Below are 20,168 nucleotides of genomic sequence, written 5' to 3'. Positions count from 1 at the left end.
CACTCAGGAGGAGATAGAGATGGAGGGGGCTCAGCAAAGAGGCTGGCAGCCAGTGGAGTGAGCAGAATGAAGAATTGTCATGGGCCAGCATGGGCACGGAATGACTAGATTTAAAACCAGAGCCACAGTGGGTAGTTTATGGAGAAATTGTCTTGTAGCCTGACAAAGTGGGGCCATGCTCTTCCCTTTCTCCGTGAGAGCCCTTCTCAAACATTCGTTAAGGCTGCAGGCCTAAGCAGGCAATTCAGCATGCACTGAACCACACTAGAGGGGCAAGATGCAGCTGGAAGGACTAAGGGCTCTGCTTTCCCCTCGGATATTTTGTATTTCAGTACAGAAGGAGGGAGAACTTCACAGGGGCCCCCACTTCTTTTGCTCTGCTTTTAAACTACATGGTGCAAAGTGAAGTTTTGGTACAGATGGGGTTGGAGAGTTAAGGTCAGGGGTCCAGGTCCACTGTCGGCTTTTGTTCTTAAGAAAGAGAAGAAACTGAAAGCCCAAGCCTCCTCCACCAGCCTTGTACCAAAATTCCTGTGCAGCCACTGAAAAGACAACCCAGCTCTACTCCTGCAGACGGGAAAGACGGGGAGAGTTCATTCTGCAGCAAAGCGAAGACAATGAATGGACAGGCAGCAACAGGGCAACGCAGCACAGATGCACAATCCAGAAGACAGAAAGCAAACTCAGTAAGTAGGCACATGCCAGAGTGATCTCTCATACTGGGCACGTTGGAAAAGCAAAAGTCACTCTCTGGTGCCCAGACAGGGATTACCGAGTGGCCTGCTCCTAGAACTGAGATCAAACAGAAGATCCAGAAGTATCTACAGGTGTCAGTCTCTGTGCAGCTACTGTCCTGACAAACTCATGTCTCTGCAGCAGTAAGCAAGGCTGAGAAGCTTGTGAGCGAGAGCAGAAAACGATCTGCAAGAAAAGTGGCGAGAAGCTGTCGGGGCTGCAGGAGACCACGGCCGCATGAGCCTGCAGGAGACCACGGCTGTGTGAGCCTACAGGAGACCACGGCCACGTGAGCCTGCAGGAGACCACGGCTGTGTGAGCCTACAGGAGACCACGGCCACGTGAGCCTGCAGGAGACCACGCAGGAGACCACGGCTACATGAGCCTAAGGAGACCACAGCCACGTGAGCCTGCAGGAGACCACAACCATGGCCGTGAGAGCCTGCAGGAGACCATGCAGGAGACCACAGCTGTGTGAGCCTGCAGGAGACCACGGCCACACAAGCCTGCAGGAGACCATGGCCACATGAGCCTGCAGGAGACCACAGCTGTGTGAGCCTGCAGGAGACCACGGCCACACAAGCCTGCAGGAGACCATGGCCACATGAGCCTGCAGGAGACCATGGCCACATGAGCCTGCAGGAGACCACAGCTGTGTGAGCCTGCAGGAGACCACGGCCACACAAGCCTGCAGGAGACCACGGCCACACAAGCCTGCAGGAGACCACGGCCACACAAGCCTGCAGGAGACCATGGCCACATGAGCCTGCAGGAGACCATGGCCACATGAGCCTGCAGGAGACCATGGCCACATGAGCCTGCAGGAGACCATGCAGGAGACCACGGCTGTGTGAGCCTGCAGGAGACCATGCAGGAGACCACGGCTGTGTGAGCCTGCAGGAGACCATGCAGGAGACCACGGCCACGTGAGCCTGCAGGAGACCACGGCTGTGTGAGCAGAGTAAAACTGCTGTTCTAGCAACTGGTTAGGGTTTGTGTGTGTGTGTGTGTGTGTTTGTGTGTGTGACAGAGAGAGAGAGAGAGAGAGAGAGAGAGAGAGAGAGAGAGAGATTGTGGTGTATGAACCTCCTGGACAGGGAGGATCTTGGATATGTTCATTTACCACTCGCCACCTTATTCCTTCAAGATGGAGTCTTTCATTGAATCTGGAGCTAGGCTGACAGCCATTAAGCCCCAAGAATCCTCCTGCCTCTGCCCATTACATCTCTGGGGTTACAGGTACACGTGTGGCTGTATGGTGCTTTTTGTGTGAATGGTGGGATCTGAACTCAGGTCCTCCTGCTGGTGTGGCAAGTGCGCTCACCCACTGAGCCACCTTCTCCAGCTCCCACTGGTGCTTTTCTGCTGCACATAAATCTGTGCGTGTGAAACCACATGCATGTAGCACACGCAACAGCAGCACCGGACCACAGGGCAGAAAGAGAGCATCCATAGCCGTTCCCCGTGAAGACTGGGGACATTCAGGAAGCAGTCGGTCCCTCTCAAGCTGTTCATAACTGTCACAGAACCTGCAAAGGACAGTTCTTGTTCTGCTCAACTGAGCCCAAGATGCAGCAGGAAGACGAGGGAAAAGCAGTTGCCAAATGAATCATTTTTCCTCTAGACATGGCTAAGTCTAGGATGCAGGTGTGGGTTAGGAAATGAAGTCCAGCTTCATTTCTGTTCTTGACATAACTTCGTGTAACAAGACCTCGAGAAACCTTGGAATGAGTGGCTCATATGTCTTGACTTCTTACCTTTCCTGTCCTCCTCAAAGTTGGTTTCTTGATGGCAGGAACCCTAGGAGCAGGCCGGCGGGGCAGGACTGGGGGCCCCAGGGAGGCCTCTGGCTTAGAAGACCCTTGGTCCCTCAAGGGCACGACACCTGGGGCTGCTTCTGGGATACCTGAAACATAAAGTTGCTCAGCTCAAGTACAAGGTGATGGAATTTAGTGCACGATCTAATATTTATAGAATCCATATCTCAGCGCCATATTAATCCAGTGTTTCCTTCCAGCTACAAAGGGGGCTTTAGGGCGAGTGAGGATTAGACAGCCAGGTCTGGCCCCAGATTCACAGTCACCTTCACAAGGGTGGGGCCTGAAGAAAGATCAGCAAGACCCTGATACCATACAGAAAGTGCCAGACGTTTCTCAAGGAAGAGGACCCACAAAGCACTGGAACCTCAACAGGGGCATGAACAAGATAGCGTCACGTCAATGTGGTGGGCAGACTTCAGACCTCAAACCTTGCTAATGTGTGTCGCTAGAGCTGTTTGCTCTTTATCTTTCACTGAGATAAAAATTCATCCACCTTAACATTTATCCGTTTTAATGGTTTTTAATGCATTCACTATCCAATTCTACAACAATTTTGTTCTGCCAAAAAGAAACCCATTCCTTGTTCCTCCTTACAGCTTTGTCTCTGTGGATCTACCTGCCATGGACATCATGTATGTGACTAACACAGTATGTGGCCCTGTGTCTCCACGGACATCGTGTACACATGGAGTAACGTGGTATGTGATTCCGTGTCTCATTTCTTTCACTCAGCTTAACATTTCCAGTCTACCCTCACTGTAATATGTGCCGCTACATTCCAATGACTAATACTCCGCTGTATGAACATACTATATTTTTTACTCACCCCCCCCCCCCCCCCGTGCCATGTAATCCTTCAGCAATGTTCCTCAGGTTTCTAACCCAGGCCCTCTGCCCTCCTTTAGTATGTCGCAAATTCCCAAGTCAGATGAATGCTCTGGATAACCCACTTGGGCAATTATAATATACCCGTATTTCTTTACAAAGGGCATAATCTTTCATCTCCAGAAGAGAGTCTGGATTATTGCCCAAAATCAAGGTGGCGATTGTTAGGAGCAGTGAGGAGAAAGAGTGGGAGCAAGTCCAGGTAGGATAACAAGGGTTATGTGAGGAGACAGCGCAGAGCAGCAGGAAGGTTGCAGGGAAGATGGCCCAGCCTCAAATGCAGGATTTGTTTACACTTAGCAGGGATTTAAATGGTGGCTTTTGTTCGTTTGCAGCAAGGACATTTACACAATGGTCCTTTGTCACCCAGCTGGCAGAATAAGTTAGTTCTTGCAATTCTAACCTTTTCCTAATTATGTTTACATTAATATAGTTATCATATACAGAGGGGCAGAAGTGCCACACTGCACTTGTGGAGGTCACAAGACAACTCGGGGTGACCAGTTCTCCTTACCCTACGTGAGTCCTGGGGCTGAGTTCAGATCAGCAGGTTCACTGGCCCAACAACATTAACCTTTGTAAAAGTTCCATTTATTTCTCTCTAAAATACTGCCTAATCATCATTGAGTTACTTTCTATATACTTCCTGAATTTTGAATATGTAATTTAAAAGAAAAATATATCAAAAATAAGTAAACAAAATACTAATGACTACTTCCAATTAACATTGCATTGAAAAATGAAGTAAAAAAGAAAAGAGAGGAAGGAAGGAAGGAGAGAAAGTAAGGAAGAAACGAAGGAAGGAAGGAAGGAAGGAAGGGAGGGAGGGAGGGAGGAAGGGAGGGGGGGAAAGAAAGAAAGAAAGAACACAGACCCAGATCTTCTAGGCCACTATCAGTAAGAGGATAAAAAGGGACTTGGCCCTCCCGTTTGGCCAGGGAAGGCGGTTGCCAAGAGATCCTACCTCTGCTAGCTTCCAGGAGACACCGGATCGCTGCTTCTGCCTCCTGAGCATTAGTGGTCTTGATCTGCTTGACGTTGTATGGTTTACTTATTCCAGTTCTAGCTTTGGGCTTGAGGGAAGAATCGGAGAGAGACATGGATTAACAGAGGCAGGACAGCGTGTGCATCGCCTCCCTGTCAGTGGAGGCGGTCTGCATGGGAATGTAAACTGTGCAGAACCCCATCAGATGACGGACACACCCCCTAGGTCTAAACCGCATCTCCTAAGAGCCTTCTCTACCCACCAAGAAGAGGAATACAGTAAAGGTCAGAGTCAAAGACCTTCAGCTCCCAAATAGGGTGATAGCGGGGCCTTCATAATGTGGGCTTCCACCGCCAGGCAGAGCTGGGGAGCAGTCTTAGGCTGTGCCTTCCACGGTCTGTGTATGAAAATCCCTCCCAGATTCATGTTTCCCGACAGGACTGTCTTCCTCTTCACTCAGCTCCTGGGTCACTTGAGAGCCATTTTCATTACTGTACATCCTGGAAACCGGTCAACGTCTCAGCCTGCCTCAACTGCCTATGCCAGCCTGGCCCAGCTTGCCAGTCTGTACATCCTCCTGGGCACATCAGCGCAGCCTTCCCTTCCTTGCCACCAACCCTCGCCTGCATGTCCATCAGCAGTCTGGGACTCCCCCAGATGAGCCCCCTGCCCTCTCTCACCTTGCAATTTTTCAGAACCATGCTTTGGCAGGATTCAGGCCCAGTGGGTCTCTAACCTGACACCAACATGGAGAAACACATCTGACCTTATCCTGTTCCCTTTGCCACTAACTGCTCTACAGCGCTAGACAAAGCTAAGAACTGCAAGGGAGCCTAAGAGGGGTCTGGGAGTGGGCGGTTTGCTTTGCAGGGACACTGGGGTGACTTGTCCCAGCGTCTTCTCCTACAGCACAACCACCTAACAGTCCTGGAAAGAAGATGCAACTAAGCATTAGGGGTTTGGGGAATGAGTGATGGGCAGGGGGAGGGTTAAGGAGACAGAGGTATATATTCCTTGAAAAGGCACTCCACATGATCTTGGGGTGGGGCACCCCTTGACGTGCTAACCACTTCCCGGGGAGCCAGAGGACTCACTGGTTGCTGAGGTGCTCCTGGAAGGAGCTTCGCAGTCTGCAAGATTGAATACTGCCCGTGGGTGCCAGAGGAGATGGAAACATCCGAGGCTGACTTCTTCACCACCAGGCCAGCTGCGGAAAGGACAGGCAGTCAGCTTCGGCAGCTTGGTAACACGGTAGCAAGCTACAGGAAGTTGGGAGGGGGCAGCGGCAGAGGCAGACATAGCCACGGTCAGGAGTACAGACTCACAAGCCATATAGAGTGCTCCCAGGCAGGCCCCATAAGACTCTCCAAAGATTCTCTTTGGGGCTGTGGCTGTGGGTTAGCAGTAGAGTGTTCACACAGCATAGACAAGGCCCTGGGCTCCACCACGAGAAACAAAGCAGGTTTTCTGTCTGTGAGAGCTTGGCCTATTGGCACAGACTGTCTAGAGAAGCAGATCTAGAATACAAATCTAAATCTAACACACAGGGGGTTCTAATCTGACATACAAACCAATTGATTTTTAAGTGGATTAAGACATTATTATCAGGACCAATTATTTCAAATGTTATTGTTTAACATTTTGTGTGTGTGTACAAAAGCGTGTGTGTGTGTGTGTGTGTGTGTGTGTGTGTGTGAGGGCACACACATGCCACAGCACATGTAAGGACAGAGGACGGTCTGGGGTATCGGTCCTTATCTTTCAACTGGTTTGAGACAGTCCGCACTGCATGCTGCAGGGTAACTGGTTCTCAAGGTTCTCGGGATTCCCCTACTTCCTCTTCCCATCCTGCGTTAAGAATGCTGGGATTAAAGACGGCATTTGGAGCACACCGGCTCTTACACAGATTCTGGTGATCTGAGGTCCACAGAGCCCACTGCAGAGGTCATCAGGCTGTGTGATGAGTGTTTTCCCCACTGACCATCTTCCCAGCCCCAGAACATTTGCTTGCTTGGTTTGTTTTTTCTTAATATTTGAGAGACAATAAAAGTCCTAGAGTTAAGGTTACCTTTTGCTTTAGCCATTAATGTCTTAAAATATTTAATGACACAGTCAGTGGAATAAAAATAAATGACCTAGCAAAAGTGATGACTATTCATTAAAAAAAAATTGTCAGAATTAGGGATTGAGCTTCATGCCTCATGCAAGTTAGGCTAGCACACAGCCCCAGCCCTTAAACTTTTTCTTTGGACATAGTGTATAGATACCCATGTAACTAGAAAAACAATGGAAGTCTTTTGATTAAAACTGTTACTTGTACGTAGCCAAGTAATTTTTACATCTTGATTCTTCTCTATAATTCTTTATTTTTATTAAAGCTCTAAAATATTATGATTTCTAAATTTTATTTATGTAACTCTTAAATTATTTTTTGAGACAGTTTCACTAAGGAACCCATACTGGCCTGGGCACACTCTCCTCTTGCTGCGGTCTCCCACCCCAGCACCTTATAAACGCAATATTCAGTATCACTTCTATTTCCTGAGTATAAGCCCACAAAAGCAAAGAGATGCTGCTAGCTCAACACTGGTTACTGCTCTACGTTAGCTTCGGGTGAACCCGATTTGGAAAGGAATGGCTTAGAAAAGTCTGTGTTTGACTGCCGCAGTTTGGGGGAAAGTAAATCATAATGGCGTAGAACAGAGACAAGTCAGAAGCAAGCCACAAGGTTATTCTGAGGTTAAGGCAAGTTTGATAGGAGAAGCATTGTCAGAGGAGCTGGACAATGCAATCTCTCATCCTAAGAGAGCCTGCATCAAACAGGGCTCATCCCTAGAGCGCCAGAACAGGAGCGAAGGGGGATCGCAGCTTGGGCTAGCGACATGCATGCTCGGGTCTCCGGGTGAACCAGAGTCCTCAAGGCCTGTCTGGGCATCTGTCAGGGAAGCGAGCACCTGACTGAAAGGCTAGGGAAATTCCCTCAAAGGGCTGCAGCCATTTCTACACCCAATTTCAAATGTAAGGTGTCTGGAAGCCAAAGCCAAGTTCCAGGAGGAAGAGCTTTGGCACGGCTTTGTTTCGCACACCCTGAGGAACCAATGACCTCCAACACGGAACATGTCCTAGACGCGGACGGTAAGGTACCCGGGAGGGGGAAGGGGAGCATCAGAAGGGACTCAGCAGGAGTCTACAGCTGTGTTTTCCATAGCAGGAGGTGTGTGGTTAATTCCCAGCAGGCACGGTGGCAAGCTCAGAGCAAGCAAAGTCTTACTTGGAGGGGGGGGTCTCTGTGGTGGGTGAGGTGGCCGAGGCCTATTGGGGACGGACAGGGACCTGCTTGGAGAACGGTGGCGAAAATCCCCAACAACTTCCAGCTCCTGCTTTAACTTCACCAGGTCCGCGTCGTCTGGAGGACATGGCAGCTGTGAGAAAGATGGTCTCTTCCCAACGCAAGGTTCAGAAATGGCTTTGTGCAGAGAGCACGCCAAGGGAGGGGCCATGGGATACCCAGCTAGGCCGGTTCAGAGGCGAGAGCCCTCTGCAGGGGGGCGGGGTGTAGGCCCAATGCCTGCTTGGAACACTCAGCGAACTCTGGGCCTGGTTTACCAGACTGGAGAAATCCCGGTATGTTTTAATGTATAGACCCACTTCCTTTCAAAATGACCAGCCAACACATGTACACAAGTAAACGACACAGTGAAACCAGAGTTACTAAAATTCACCCCCCTCAATAGGGAAGAGAGCTTAATTCCTCATTCTAAAATGTTTCTACTGATTTGGAAGCTGAGAAGTATCTCTTCTTTGTTAGCCTAGCCCCTTGGATACTAGGAGCTTCATTCAGCTAGCCATGACTGGCCTGGGACATTCCTCTGAGAAGAACAGAGAGAAGACCAGAGGAATGCAAAGGCCACAGACGCTGACCCTGTGTCAGCCACTGTCTGTGATACACTGTCCCACACACCTGGCCAAATCGGAATATTTATGGCAGACTCAGCAATTCAAAAGGTTAAGACCAACCAGCGGTGCTAGAGCGGCAAACTACCGATCAGTTGGGGGGGGGGGACATTATCTAATCCAAGGAACATGAGGGTAGGCAGGTCTTTGGACCTCTCTTGACAAGGAAACGCCTTAATTCACTGTCAGCCACGCTCTATTTCCAGTCCTAGCTCAAGGATCCTGTGGGCTAACGCTTCTCTTCAGTTAGGGGCAGAGTGACTGATGGTGGGGAATTCTGGATGGATCAGAGTCTACTGAATCTAACACTCGACCATTTAACCCAGGATACAAATTCATCCCCCATGCCCCCTTTTGCTCTCCTTAATTCTAAACTGTATAATATGACATCATGTGACTGAAGGAGGACATCAAAGTGTCGAGACTGAGCGTGTCTCTTTGGGAGTCCCCGAAGATTCGAAAAGTATTGGGGGACAAAGTCACAAATGTCAAACCAGCTTCCAGAGAGATGTGGCCCCTTGAGTACATAAAGGCAACGGGACCGACATCTCTGGGTAGGCGTGTCACACAAACAAACACCGTAAAATGAATGAGCCAGAGGAAACAGGTGTGTGGCACGCGGAGCCCTCCCAGGGCCAAGCTCTGTCACTCTATGCTGGATGACCCTCTCCTGGGACCTATGCACTTGACAGCAGACCTTCAAGAGCAAAAGGGGACACCGCTCCAACCCTACCCTGGGAAAGCGGGGGAGGAGCTACCTTTGTACGTTGGCTGTTGCTTCTTTTTAGTTAGTGCTGGAGATTTGCTGACAGGGGCTGAGGAGCTCATGACATTGGGAGAGTCATCGCCACCAAGTTCACCGTCTGAGACCACAGGCTGGCCAAACTCATCCACTAAGTAATCGTCGTCGTCTTCGAGAACATCCCCTTTGAGGAAGAACAAATTGCATGAAAGTCATCAGGGCACAGCAAGCAAGTGGGACTGTCTTGCTGGCTGTCAATCTGATTGGCTTGAGAAGGTGTCTGTGGGGATGCGACCAGAGAGGATGTGGGGGAGGAAGAACTCATGCAGATCCCTAGGCCTGCAGGCCCAACTGGAATAAGATGACACTGGTATTTTCTCCTGCTTCCTGTGCCCTGCGGGGAGCGGAGTAGCCACTCTCACATGCTTCCGTACCACAATGTTCTTGCCTTGCCAGAGACCCAGATTCAATGGAACCAAAGGCTATTATCCAGTTAGATGTGTGTCAACACAAGCTGGAGTCTTTAGGGAAGGGGGATCTCAGTTGACAACATGCTTCCGGAAGATTGCCCGTAAACAAGTCTGGGGGACATTTTCTTAACTGATGTGGTTGGCCTGGCCGGGGACTCATGGTCCTAGATGTTATAACAAAGGAGGCTGAGCAGGTCCCGGGGAACAAGCCTGTAATGAGCATCCCCCGCAGCCTCTGCCTCAAGCTCCTGCCTGACTTCCTTCAGAGACGGACTGTGACGTGGCGCTGCAAGCTAAAGCAAATCCTTCCCTTCTAAGTTGCTTTCGGTCATGGTTTTATCAAAGTAGAAGGAACCCTAATGAAGACAGCTATGGACCTACAAACCGTGACCAAAATGCAGAATTCCTCCCTTATAAAGGAATTTGGACACAGTGAAGCCAACGTAACTACCACAAGAATTCTATGGCCAGGTCCCCAGCCCATTGCTAACAGCCTCTAGGCCTGTTAATACACATGAGGACATCTATCCCCTTTCCAGTTCCCTGCATCGTCTCCATATGTGAACACTGGAACACACGAATGTGACCCACCGCTGTCACACAGAGACAACTTCCACACTTCACGTGCCCTCCGTAGCCTTTGTGAGGTGGGGTTTTGGGCGAGGCTCGCCCATCCCTCACCTGTCCTTCCTGGCAAGGTCACTCACCTTCTGACTCATAGTCTAGACTCGTGAAGTCAAAGTTCTCCTCCAGCAAGCAGGAGTTGGCGGTGGGCGACACAGGGGCCATGCTGTCGCGCTTCCGGATGAGCTCCTCCCTCAGGCCCTTCAGCCAATCTTTGGTTTTTGGTCGGATCTTCACGGCTCTGCCTTTCACCTGGGAGGCCAGCCGGCAAGCAGGAACAGAGAAAAGTCACCAGTTTCCTTTGCTCACAGCTCTCTCTCCCAAACTGTGCATTCATGACAATTTGCTAAGGAAACTCAAAGTCTGGATCCCAGGTGAGCTCAGTACAGCTCACACGTAGAAATTGAACGAACACCTCCAGCTTTTCATTCTGTGCAAATTTAAACCAGGATCATAGCAAAATGGAACTAAGTGTGAGCTGCATGCCCCATAACAGTCTCAGGAGAAAGGAGGGAAGCGCTCCCCGTTAGGTGGGAGTGGAAACCCACTGGGAACCCCAGTTTCAGCTTCTGCAAGTAGGACAGGCCAGCTCCAAGACACAAGACCCAGATGGAGAATCTGAGTCGTGACGCACTATGGTGCCAACACAGGCAGGGCACCGGCCAGTGGAAATCATGGCTGTGTAACTATGGGGACGGGCCAGCTCTACACCACAGTGTGACTGAGAGCCCCTCACCTTCATGCCGTCCACGTCTAGCACACTGAGAGCCGAGTGGCTGTCTGCGAAAGTCACCAGCATCTGCCCTTGGTTGATCCTGCGATAGGGATTAGCCAGTCAATACTAGGAAATTTAATGTGGCTCTCCTGGACCCCACGGACACCCCAGAACATACATCTGAGCAGTGGGTTACCTGACCAGAATAATCGTCCCATAATTCCCCAAAGTCTGCATAAGCTCTGTGCGCAGGTCCTCGGGAAATTCATTTTTCTCTTCTAGGGTTGGTGACTGAAGGTTCACAACAACTGTGGCATCCAATGGGCCTTGGACAGAGGACACTTCCTGGAAAACCCTCTCCCGGGCTCCCACGTCCACCTCCTGCACCTCCACCTCCACGATGGCCAGCACAGGTCTGCGTTAGATGGGAAAAGGAAACGGTGGAGAGCCGTTGGCCTAGGCAGGTGTCTCATTCCAGCCTCTAACCTGCCCATCCCCCAGAGCTGTTAGCTCATGAACCTGGACTGCCAGCCCTAGGCATCACACTCTGCTGAAGCACAAGCTCGTCACATGACTAGATGGCAATCCATGCCAGGAGTCTCAACACACGGTTTCTTTGGGTTTATAGAGCTCATTTCTAAGGAAACACCAGAAATTAGGATAAAGATTCCGACAAAGACTGTTTCCCCTCGACACTGCTGAGGGGAGGGATAAAAGAATCGGGGCCTAATGTTCTGACTCGCTAGCCGACCCAGGATTATGACTCTCCTCCTCCTTCCTTCCTTTGAAGAACCTTATACAGTTCTGGTAGCAACTGCAGGAGAATTAAACCTCCCTTGCTTGTACCATCTTACGCTGCCACCTTCTACCGTCTCTGGCAAGATATCCCACAAGCTAGCAAATCCCCTCAGAGGCTATCATCAGACTGTCCTCTCCCTGCCGTCTGCCGTCTCCTTCTGTTCTTAGCCCACAGCGGCTGAGGGTAAATGACATCTCGAAGTGTCTAACAACTTGAACCCAAGAAATAAAAACCATACAGTATTCGCCACAATGCAAATACTGAATGAAAAGCGACATCTACAGGTGAGTGGGTCAGTCCCATGGCTCTGCTTAGAGCTGGACGGTGGGTGCAAAGGAGTGGACCAGATCTGTAAGCTGCACAAGACTCCAGCTTGAAAACTAACAGGAAAGCCAGCTGTGCAGTGGAACAGCTGGGAACACTGAAGATACAACATTGTGCAGGTCGTATCTTTGAAATTTCCATAAATGACATCATTTGTGATATAGAGCAATGACAAAATGCTAACAATTATTACCATTAATTATGGTGGGTACACAGATCCTCCCCCCCCACGCACATGTGCGCGCGCGTGCGCGCGCCCACACACACACACACACTCCTTCCAATCCTCACAGGGACGCGTGTTGGGATCCTATGCAGAAGTGGAGCCAATGCTGCCACCAGCCAGGGCCATACCTGTGATCAGATGCTTGGAGCTCTGCACGGCCGTAGTACTTGAGAGTTCCTGGAGACCAGGTGTGTCTGATTCTGGTGTCGCCATCTAGATCACTGTCTAGAAGGTTGAGTTCTCCAGCTGCTCATGAAGTTCCATTTAGGATGTCAACAGCCAACAGGAGACACAAAACCACATCAGTATCTATGAATGGATGTATGACTGCCTGCAGCAAAGATCTCTGCCCTTAACCACCTTGGCCCAGGCTCATTTGCTTCCCTAGCCCCCACCCATGACCCTTGAGCTTGAAATTTGCCTTGGGATGCTCTGGGGCTGGGGTGAAAACACCATGGCACCCTTTCACCCCTACCCACGGCTCATGTCTGAAGCTAAGGACCAGGGTGCAGCAGTCCACCGCCTCTGAGACCCGCAGTCTGCACAGTGAGAGACACTGAAGTTCAGAAGCCAGAACTATCTGGCCCTGCCTCTCAGTACTCCGGGAGCATGCAGATGTTCTCAGACTAACCGGAAAGAAAACATCTGTCTTCTACCTGTAGCTCTAGTTTCCTGGCTTTGAAATCTCCATAGACCTCTCTCTTTGAAAGTGGAGAGCCTGTTTGTATTCTAGATTGCAGGCGCTCTGACTTTAATGAGATTCGCCTCCCTTCTAGGCATCAATGACTTCAAAATAAACTTCACAATTAAGTAATTAAAAAAAATTGAGTCTGGCTCATGTTCCATTTGGAATTGAGGCTTTAAGAGGTAAGAATCTGGTTGAAGAAAATGGGCTCGATAAAGTATCCAAGTGGTGTCAGGAGTAGTGAGAGATAGCCCAAAAGGAGCTTGATGAAAGTATCTGAGTGGTGTCAGGAGTGGGGAGAGATAGCCCATGACTTTGGTCCTCTTTCTCCCCAGGATAAAGGGAAAAGGGTTGGTGGGAGCAGCCACGATCTAGAGACAGAACCAGCATAGAGGTGGCTCAAAGAGAGTGACTTCCAGAATGATTTGGTATCATGTGGTTGATTCATTGAGAAAAATGTGGTTCACACGGCCAGGCCCCTGGGCTGAATGACTGGTTCTTTCCCTCTGTGTTAGTTTTCATTGCCCCCGTTTTGTCTCAGCAGACAGAGGACACTCACCTGTCTTATCATACGGATGTTTCTTCCTCCACCACAGCACCCTATCTGTCCAGGCTGGGGTACGGCACTTGTCACTTGTATCGTAGGCAGCTGATCCAACATCATACTTGTAGGTGGGTCCAAAGTTAATGGCTCCTTCATGAAAGTCTTTAAAAATCTATTTGGAGAAAGAAATCACAAGGCTAACATAATAATAAAATAAAGAGGTGCATTCCAAAGTGTTCTAAAAAGTAGTAGAATCTGTATAGGTAAATATGTCTAATATTGGACATAAATGGCTTTTAATAGCTGGACACACCCACACCACTGCGGTACCTCGCTCTTCCTCTGCATCCCTGCCCGTCACCTCTGTCACTCTTGGAGACAGAGGAGGGATCACAGGACAGGGTCGTTGTGCTCATGTGGGTATTCCAGTGCCAGTACGCAATGTGTTCCAGGCTGGAGCAAAGGCTACCTCACTTGATGTAGCGGAGAAGGCAATGAGAATTAGGTGGAGGCAGAGAAAAGATTCGCAGGGGAATACGGCTCATCTGTATACTTCACAGTGAGAGCAAACCTCAAAATGGTGGCAGAGTCTCGTTTTGTGGAGGGAGAGATACCTTTTCTCTTTCCTGTGCATTGAAGCGGCCGCATTCTCGAAGACAAAGGGCACGCTCACATACTGGCTGCTAGGAGAGTGGGACTTTGCAGTAGGCCATGGTCTTAGCTGGAGAGGCTAAGCTGTGGGCGCCTGGAAGCTGGCTGCTCTGTCTCGAAAGAGCTGAAGACAAGCCTATAGCCCAGTGGTCCTCATCCTTCCTAACGCTGCTACCCTTGAACACAGTTCCTCATGTTGTGGGGCCCCCAAGCGTGAAAGTTTTTCATTGCTACCTCATAACTGTAGTTTTGCTACTGTTTTGTGACCTTCAAGGGGGTCTTGACCCACAGGTTAAAAACCACTACTGTACCCAAACCTGGGTCATTTATGCCATGACTTTGGTGACCTTAGAAACCTGGTCCATGGCGCCGGGTGGTGGTGGCGCACGCCTTTAATCCCAGCACTCGGGAGGCAGAGGCAGGAGGATCTCTATGAGTTTGAGGCCAGCCTGGTCTACAAGAGGTAGTTCCAGGATAGGAACCAAAAAACTACGGAGAAACCCTGTCTCAAAAAATCCAAAAGAAAAAAGAAAAAAAAAAAAAGAAACCTGGTCCATGGTTACCACATGTGCACTCTGTGAGGGAGAACGCCGACAAGAAAGGGACAACACCAAACATTATGAGCGGAGTCCAAAGTGTCATCCTGTAGTTTCTGATACCAAAAACAAAGCATCCCTACAAAGACCGCAAGTGCACAGATTGATGAGTGCATTGGCTCAGGTAGACCATGCACACCAGGGTTCAACACCTCCAACACAGTGGTTCATCTGACGTGTCACAGGGGGACACGAGAAGACAACCATGACCCAGGCTGAGCACAGACCCTCTCTGGGGAGCCTCAGAGGAGCTGACTCCATCTGTCTAAAAGTACAGGACACTGTGCATTAGAGGTGGGGGAAAAGTGGCCACCCCTCACTCCTCCCACTGTGAGACAGCCTCTCAGCCTTAGCAAGACACAGGGACCCTGTGTGTGACCAGCCAGGGCCTAATTGTGTTCAGCAGGCTGTGTGACTGTACTGTCCTGCTTTTCTCATTTCAGAAAACCCTGTGTGTCTTCTACACCATCAGAGCCCGCGCTAAGGCCGCTCACAGTTCTAACATGGGAGTACCTGCATTTAGTAGACGATACTCGGCACCGTGACAGTTATGGAAAAGACCTTAAAGGTACAACTTACTTTCCCACTTGACTTCTGTAGCTGTAACTGGTCAAATTCCATAAGTTTCTTCCAGTCCTGGCGTTTAACAAAATAGAAGACTTCTTCATAGGTAAGATCAATGCGGTAGTTGAAATCGCCACACCAAAACACGTAATCGTGGGAAAAGATGTTTCTCCCCTAAATTGTAAAGAACATTGCCAAGTATGAGGAAGGTGGGGGAGGGGAAAGGAACAAACCTTTGGGTATTTCTCCTAAAACGTTAAGTTTTCTGCCAGAGTGTCTCATTTTTACCTAACCCCATAAACTTTCCAAGAAACCCTTACGTAATCTGCTTCTCTGTTTAATTAGTTATTTTTTGAGTTAGGGCCCCGTGCTGCCCAGACCTAGCCAAGGTAGCAGGAGAGCACCGCCACACCCAGGTGTACACAGTGCAGGATAACAGGAGCCGTCTCCTCAGCTCTGCTTTCCTATCTTATACAACAGTGCTCTTGAGCGGTCCAGACAAAGTCCCAAACCACTGCCACTCTGTCACTGCGCTCCTCCTTGCTATGTCTGAATCTTGAGAGGTGTTTCCCAGACGCTCAGCATGAAGGAACCGCGTGCAGCACTGGAGACTTCTCCATCACTCCCCTGCCTCCCATCCTGCCCAGCAGGAGCCAATCATCTGCAGCCAGTCCTTCCAGAGCTCCTCCCTGGTACAACGACCATAGCTGTGACACACGGACCAGCACAGCTGCTCTGACATAGGGCTCTGCTCCAAGTGAACCCTATATCCTTACAGGGCCCACACAGCAGACACTAAGGTGACCCCTCCCTCTGTGTGTGAATTGTGTAACTCACTGAAAGCCGTAAGGCTAGTTACATGATAAAGTGGAAATTTGAACCCGGCTCTACCTAGCTCAGAAGCCAGCTCTCCCCCTACTATGGTATTCAAATTTCTCCACTCACTGATGGTACGGACAGATTAAGATGGCCCTAACCAAGCCATGTATTTTTCTGTGACAGTGGAAATACTTTCCATGCTGTTGACTGAGGGAGCCACCGGCCAACGGCCAGTACAGGCCAAGTATTTTGAACAGACCAAACGTGGTGGTTTGAATAAGAACGGCCCCCATAGGCTCCTGAAATTGAATGCTTAGGGTGTGACACTATTTGAAAAGATTAGGAGGTGTGGCCTTGTGGGAGTGGGTGTGGCCTTGTTGGAGTGGGTGTGGCCTTGTAGAGGGAAATACATCACTGGGGGTGGGCCCAGTGTCACTCTGTTGCTGCTGTCTGTGGATCTGCTTGCACCATGTCGGCCTGCAGGCTACCATACTCCCTGTTGTGCTGGTGATAGACTAAGCCTCTGAAACTGTAAGCAAGTCCCAATTAAACACTTTCTTTTAAAAGAGCTGCCGAGCTCATGGTGTCTCTCACAGCAACAGAAGACTGATTAAGGCAAAATGCAAGTGATTTTAAATTAATTTAAATTTCAATAGCTGCCTGTGGTCAGTGGCTATTGTAATCCACACAGCCAGTGCTGAGAACTAGTCTATAGTTCATTCAACTTTTCTTTCTATCAAAGAAGGAGGAGGAGGAGGAGGAGGAGGAGGAGAGGGGGGAGGAGGAGGAGGAGGAGGAGAAGGAGGAGGAAGAAGAGGAGGAGGAGGAGGAGGAGGAGGAGGAGAGGGGGGAGGAGGAGGAGGAGGAGGAGAAGGAGGAGGAAGAAGAGGAGGGGGAGGAGGAGGAGGAGGAAGAGGAGGGGAGGAGGAGGAGGAGGGAGGAGGAGGAGGTGGGGAGGAGGAGGAGAAGGAGGAGGGGAGGAAGAGGAGGAGGGGAGGAGGAGGAGGAGGGGAGGAGGAGGAGAAGGAGGAGGGGAGGGGAGGAGGAGGAGGGGAGGGGAGGAGGAGGAGGAGGAGGAGGAGGGGAGGAGGAGGAGGAGGAGGAGGAAGAAGAGGAGGGGAGGAGGAGAGAGGAGGAGGAGGGGAGAGGGAGGAGGAGGAGGAGGGGAGGGGAGGAGGAGGAGGAGGAGGAAGAAGAGGAGGGGAGGAGGAGAAGGAGGAGGGGAGGGGAGGAGGAGGAGGAGGGGAGGGGAGGAGGAGGAGGAGGAGGAGGAGGGGAGGAGGAGGAGGAGGAGGAAGAAGAGGAGGGGAGGAGGAGGAGGAGGGGAGGAGGAGGAGGAGGAGGAGGGGAGGGGAGGAGGAGGAGGAGGAGGGGAGGAGGAGGAGGAGGGGAGGGGAGGAGGAGGAGGAGGGGAGGGGAGGAGGAGGAGGAGGGGAGGAGGAGGGGAGGGGAGGAGGAGGAGGAGGAGGAGGAGGAAGAGGAGGAGGGGAGGAGGAGGAGAAGGAGGAGGGGAGGGGAGGAGGAGGAGGAGGGGAGGGGAGGAGGAGGAGGAGGAGGAAGAAGAGGAGGGGAGGAGGAGAAGGAGGAGGGGAGGGGAGGAGGAGGAGGAGGGGAGGGGAGGAGGAGGAGGAGGAGGAGGGGAGGAGGAGGAGGAGGAGGAAGAAGAGGAGGGGAGGAGGAGGAGGAGGGGAGGAGGAGGAGGAGGAGGAGGGGAGGGGAGGAGGAGGAGGAGGAGGGGAGGAGGAGGAGGAGGGGAGGGGAGGAGGAGGAGGAGGGGAGGGGAGGAGGAGGAGGAGGGGAGGAGGAGGGGAGGGGAGGAGGAGGAGGAGGGGAGGGGAGGAGGAGGAGGAGGGGAGGGGAGGAGGAGGAGGAGGGGAGGAGGAGGGGAGGGGAGGAAGAGGAGGAGGGGAGGAGGAGGGGAGGGGAGGAGGAGGAGGAGGAGGGGAGGAGGAGGGGAGGAGGAGGAGGAGGAGGGGGAGGAGGAGGAGGAGGGGGGAAGGAGGAGGAGGAGGAGGAGGAGAAGGACCATATAGAAAAACTTTCAATTATTGGAATGCATCCAGAGTATACTGTTTCAAAGTTCCCATTTTCAAGTAAGAAAGAGCAAATTACACACAAATCAAAATTTCCCTAACTTATTTTTTCTTTAACTTGAGAAATAAAAACAACAGCGAGGATCTGGATACTCATAATTGAAACCAGATGCACTTTTGTTGTGCCTCGATTCCTTGGGAGGGCCAATCTTAAAGGCCCTGTTCTCCCAGGGAACCAATCTGTGCAAAAGGAGAATTCTAGGAAGCTGGAGGGATCTGTGGCAAGGACATCTAAGTCATAATTTTCTGTCTAGCAAGTGGAGCCCACACATCAGGCTGAGGTGCTTGGGGTATCATCTTTACATGGGAAGGAGAACACTAAAATCTCAATTTGAAAATATATTTCCGTTGACTTCAGCATGGAAATCTCTAGGTTGACACTAGAGGGCAGTGTGGCATGCATTACTGGAGACCTCAGGGCAGATAGGTTGGGGGATTATGGCTTTTCAGTCAGGATTGGCCAGTTTGGAAAAGGGAGTTCGTGTGTGTGTGTGTGTGTGTGTGTGTGTGTGTGTGTGTGTGTGTGTATCAGAAGAAAATAAAATCCACACTACCACCACAAAAAGGAAGTCATATTACTTGAATTAAAATATTCTTCACATGACCACACGGATTTTTCTTCCATCATCTGAACTGAAATACCCTAAAGTGCACCCAAGAAAAGCTAGGCCACCCAAGCAAGGACTTCTAGGAAGTTGAGGTAGGAGGTGATAGGACACTAGAGGACTCAGTCCCTCTTCTGAGAATGACAGCACACCTCCCCTCTCCCACGGTGGAGATTCTCATGGGGGTGATGGGGGTGAGGGTGGGGCTCCTCTTAGCAATCTAGAAAGCCACATGTGGCAGAACTGAGCAGGCTGGCCCAGTGCACGGCCAACCAGTGCACAGCCAACCAGTGTACAATCAGCACACAGCCAACAAGTGCACAGCCAACCAGTGCACAGCCACCCACTGCACAGCCAACCAGCGCACAGCCAACCAGTGCACAGCCAACCAGTGCACAACCAACCAGCGCACAGCCAACCAGTGCACAGCCAACCAGTGCACAGCCAATCAGTGCACAGCCAACCAGTGCACAGCCAACCAGTGCACAGCCACCCACTGCACAGCCAACCAGTGCACAGCCACCCAGTGCACAGCCAATCAGTGCACAGCCAACCAGTGCACAGCCAAACTGCACAGCCAGTATACAGCCAACTCACCGCAGGGAACGAGAGCTTGTGAGTGATCTCCCTGTAGTCTTCGTTCCTCTCCTTCACCTGAGACTGCCCGGCCGTCAGGTGGCTGCAGATGAAGCAGAAGCTGGTGCTGTGGAACTGGAAGCGGATGCCCACGGCGCCCTTATTCCCCGCCTTTCCCCCCATGCCAGTCTTCACGGTGTCGATGGCCACATCCCTGTAATACAAGAATAGCACGTTCTGTGGGCTGTGGGAAGATGTGAACCTATGAGACCACAGGAAATGGCCTGTAGCTGAGAGCCTGGAGATCAATGACTGTGGTCAACGGTCCTCACTGCTGAGCACAGCCTGAGTGGGAGGCATCTCTGTCAGGTAAGAAGGGCCTGTCAGGTCCTCCACCGGTATCCTGTGAGGCTACCGACATATACTCCTGTGTCTGCCCCATTCTCTCCCCAGCAGAAGCAGCGAGCATGTGAAGGGCTCAAAGAAAATGGTCCCCAAAGGGAGTGGCACTACTAGGAGTTGTGGCCTTGTTGCAGGAAGTATGTCACTGTGGAGGAGGGCTTTGAGGTCTCTTTGTCTCAAGCTTCCCTCAGTGTGACAGTCAGTCAACTTCCTGTTCTCTCAGCTCCAGCACCATGTCTGCCTACACACCACCATGTTCCCTGCTCCCCTTCGTGGTCATAATGGACTGAACCTCTGAAACTGGAAGAGAGCCACCCTCAGTTAAATGTTCCCTTTATAAGAGTGGCTGTGGTC

At 51.0% G+C, this 20,168-nt stretch overlaps 1 protein-coding gene across 9 annotated transcripts in view; it reads right to left on the bottom strand.

Annotated features, from left to right (window-relative positions):
- The window catches only part of Synj2 (synaptojanin 2), a 104,531-nt gene that overhangs the window by 6,618 nt on the left and 77,745 nt on the right, over window positions 1-20,168 (bottom strand). For 6 of the 9 annotated variants that reach the window (XM_041680157.1, XM_041680155.1, XM_041680151.1 and 3 more), the window contains 12 exons: window positions 19,434-19,626; window positions 15,335-15,493; window positions 13,524-13,680; window positions 12,408-12,525; window positions 11,127-11,345; window positions 10,952-11,030; window positions 10,299-10,467; window positions 9,138-9,305; window positions 7,697-7,831; window positions 5,520-5,632; window positions 4,405-4,513; window positions 2,493-2,641 (listed from right to left, as the gene is read on the bottom strand). In XM_041680157.1, the coding sequence (XP_041536091.1) occupies window positions 2,493-2,641; window positions 4,405-4,513; window positions 5,520-5,632; window positions 7,697-7,831; window positions 9,138-9,305; window positions 10,299-10,467; window positions 10,952-11,030; window positions 11,127-11,345; window positions 12,408-12,525; window positions 13,524-13,680; window positions 15,335-15,493; window positions 19,434-19,626 (1,768 nt within the window). Of the gene's footprint in view, window positions 1-772; window positions 922-2,492; window positions 2,642-4,404; window positions 4,514-5,519; window positions 5,633-7,696; window positions 7,832-9,137; window positions 9,306-10,298; window positions 10,468-10,951; window positions 11,031-11,126; window positions 11,346-12,407; window positions 12,526-13,523; window positions 13,681-15,334; window positions 15,494-19,433; window positions 19,627-20,168 lie in introns of all 9 variants that reach the window. The other 3 variants (XM_041680154.1, XM_041680160.1, XM_041680153.1) reach the window with 3 other exon arrangements.

This window comes from Microtus oregoni, unplaced genomic scaffold (genome assembly GCF_018167655.1).
Source record: "Microtus oregoni isolate MIOR12 unplaced genomic scaffold, Mior012 000033F_ref0000390, whole genome shotgun sequence".
NCBI lineage: Eukaryota > Metazoa > Chordata > Mammalia > Rodentia > Cricetidae > Microtus > Microtus oregoni.
The sequence above is the reverse complement of the archived record's forward strand: the minus strand, read 5'-3'. Positions and strand labels throughout refer to the sequence as shown.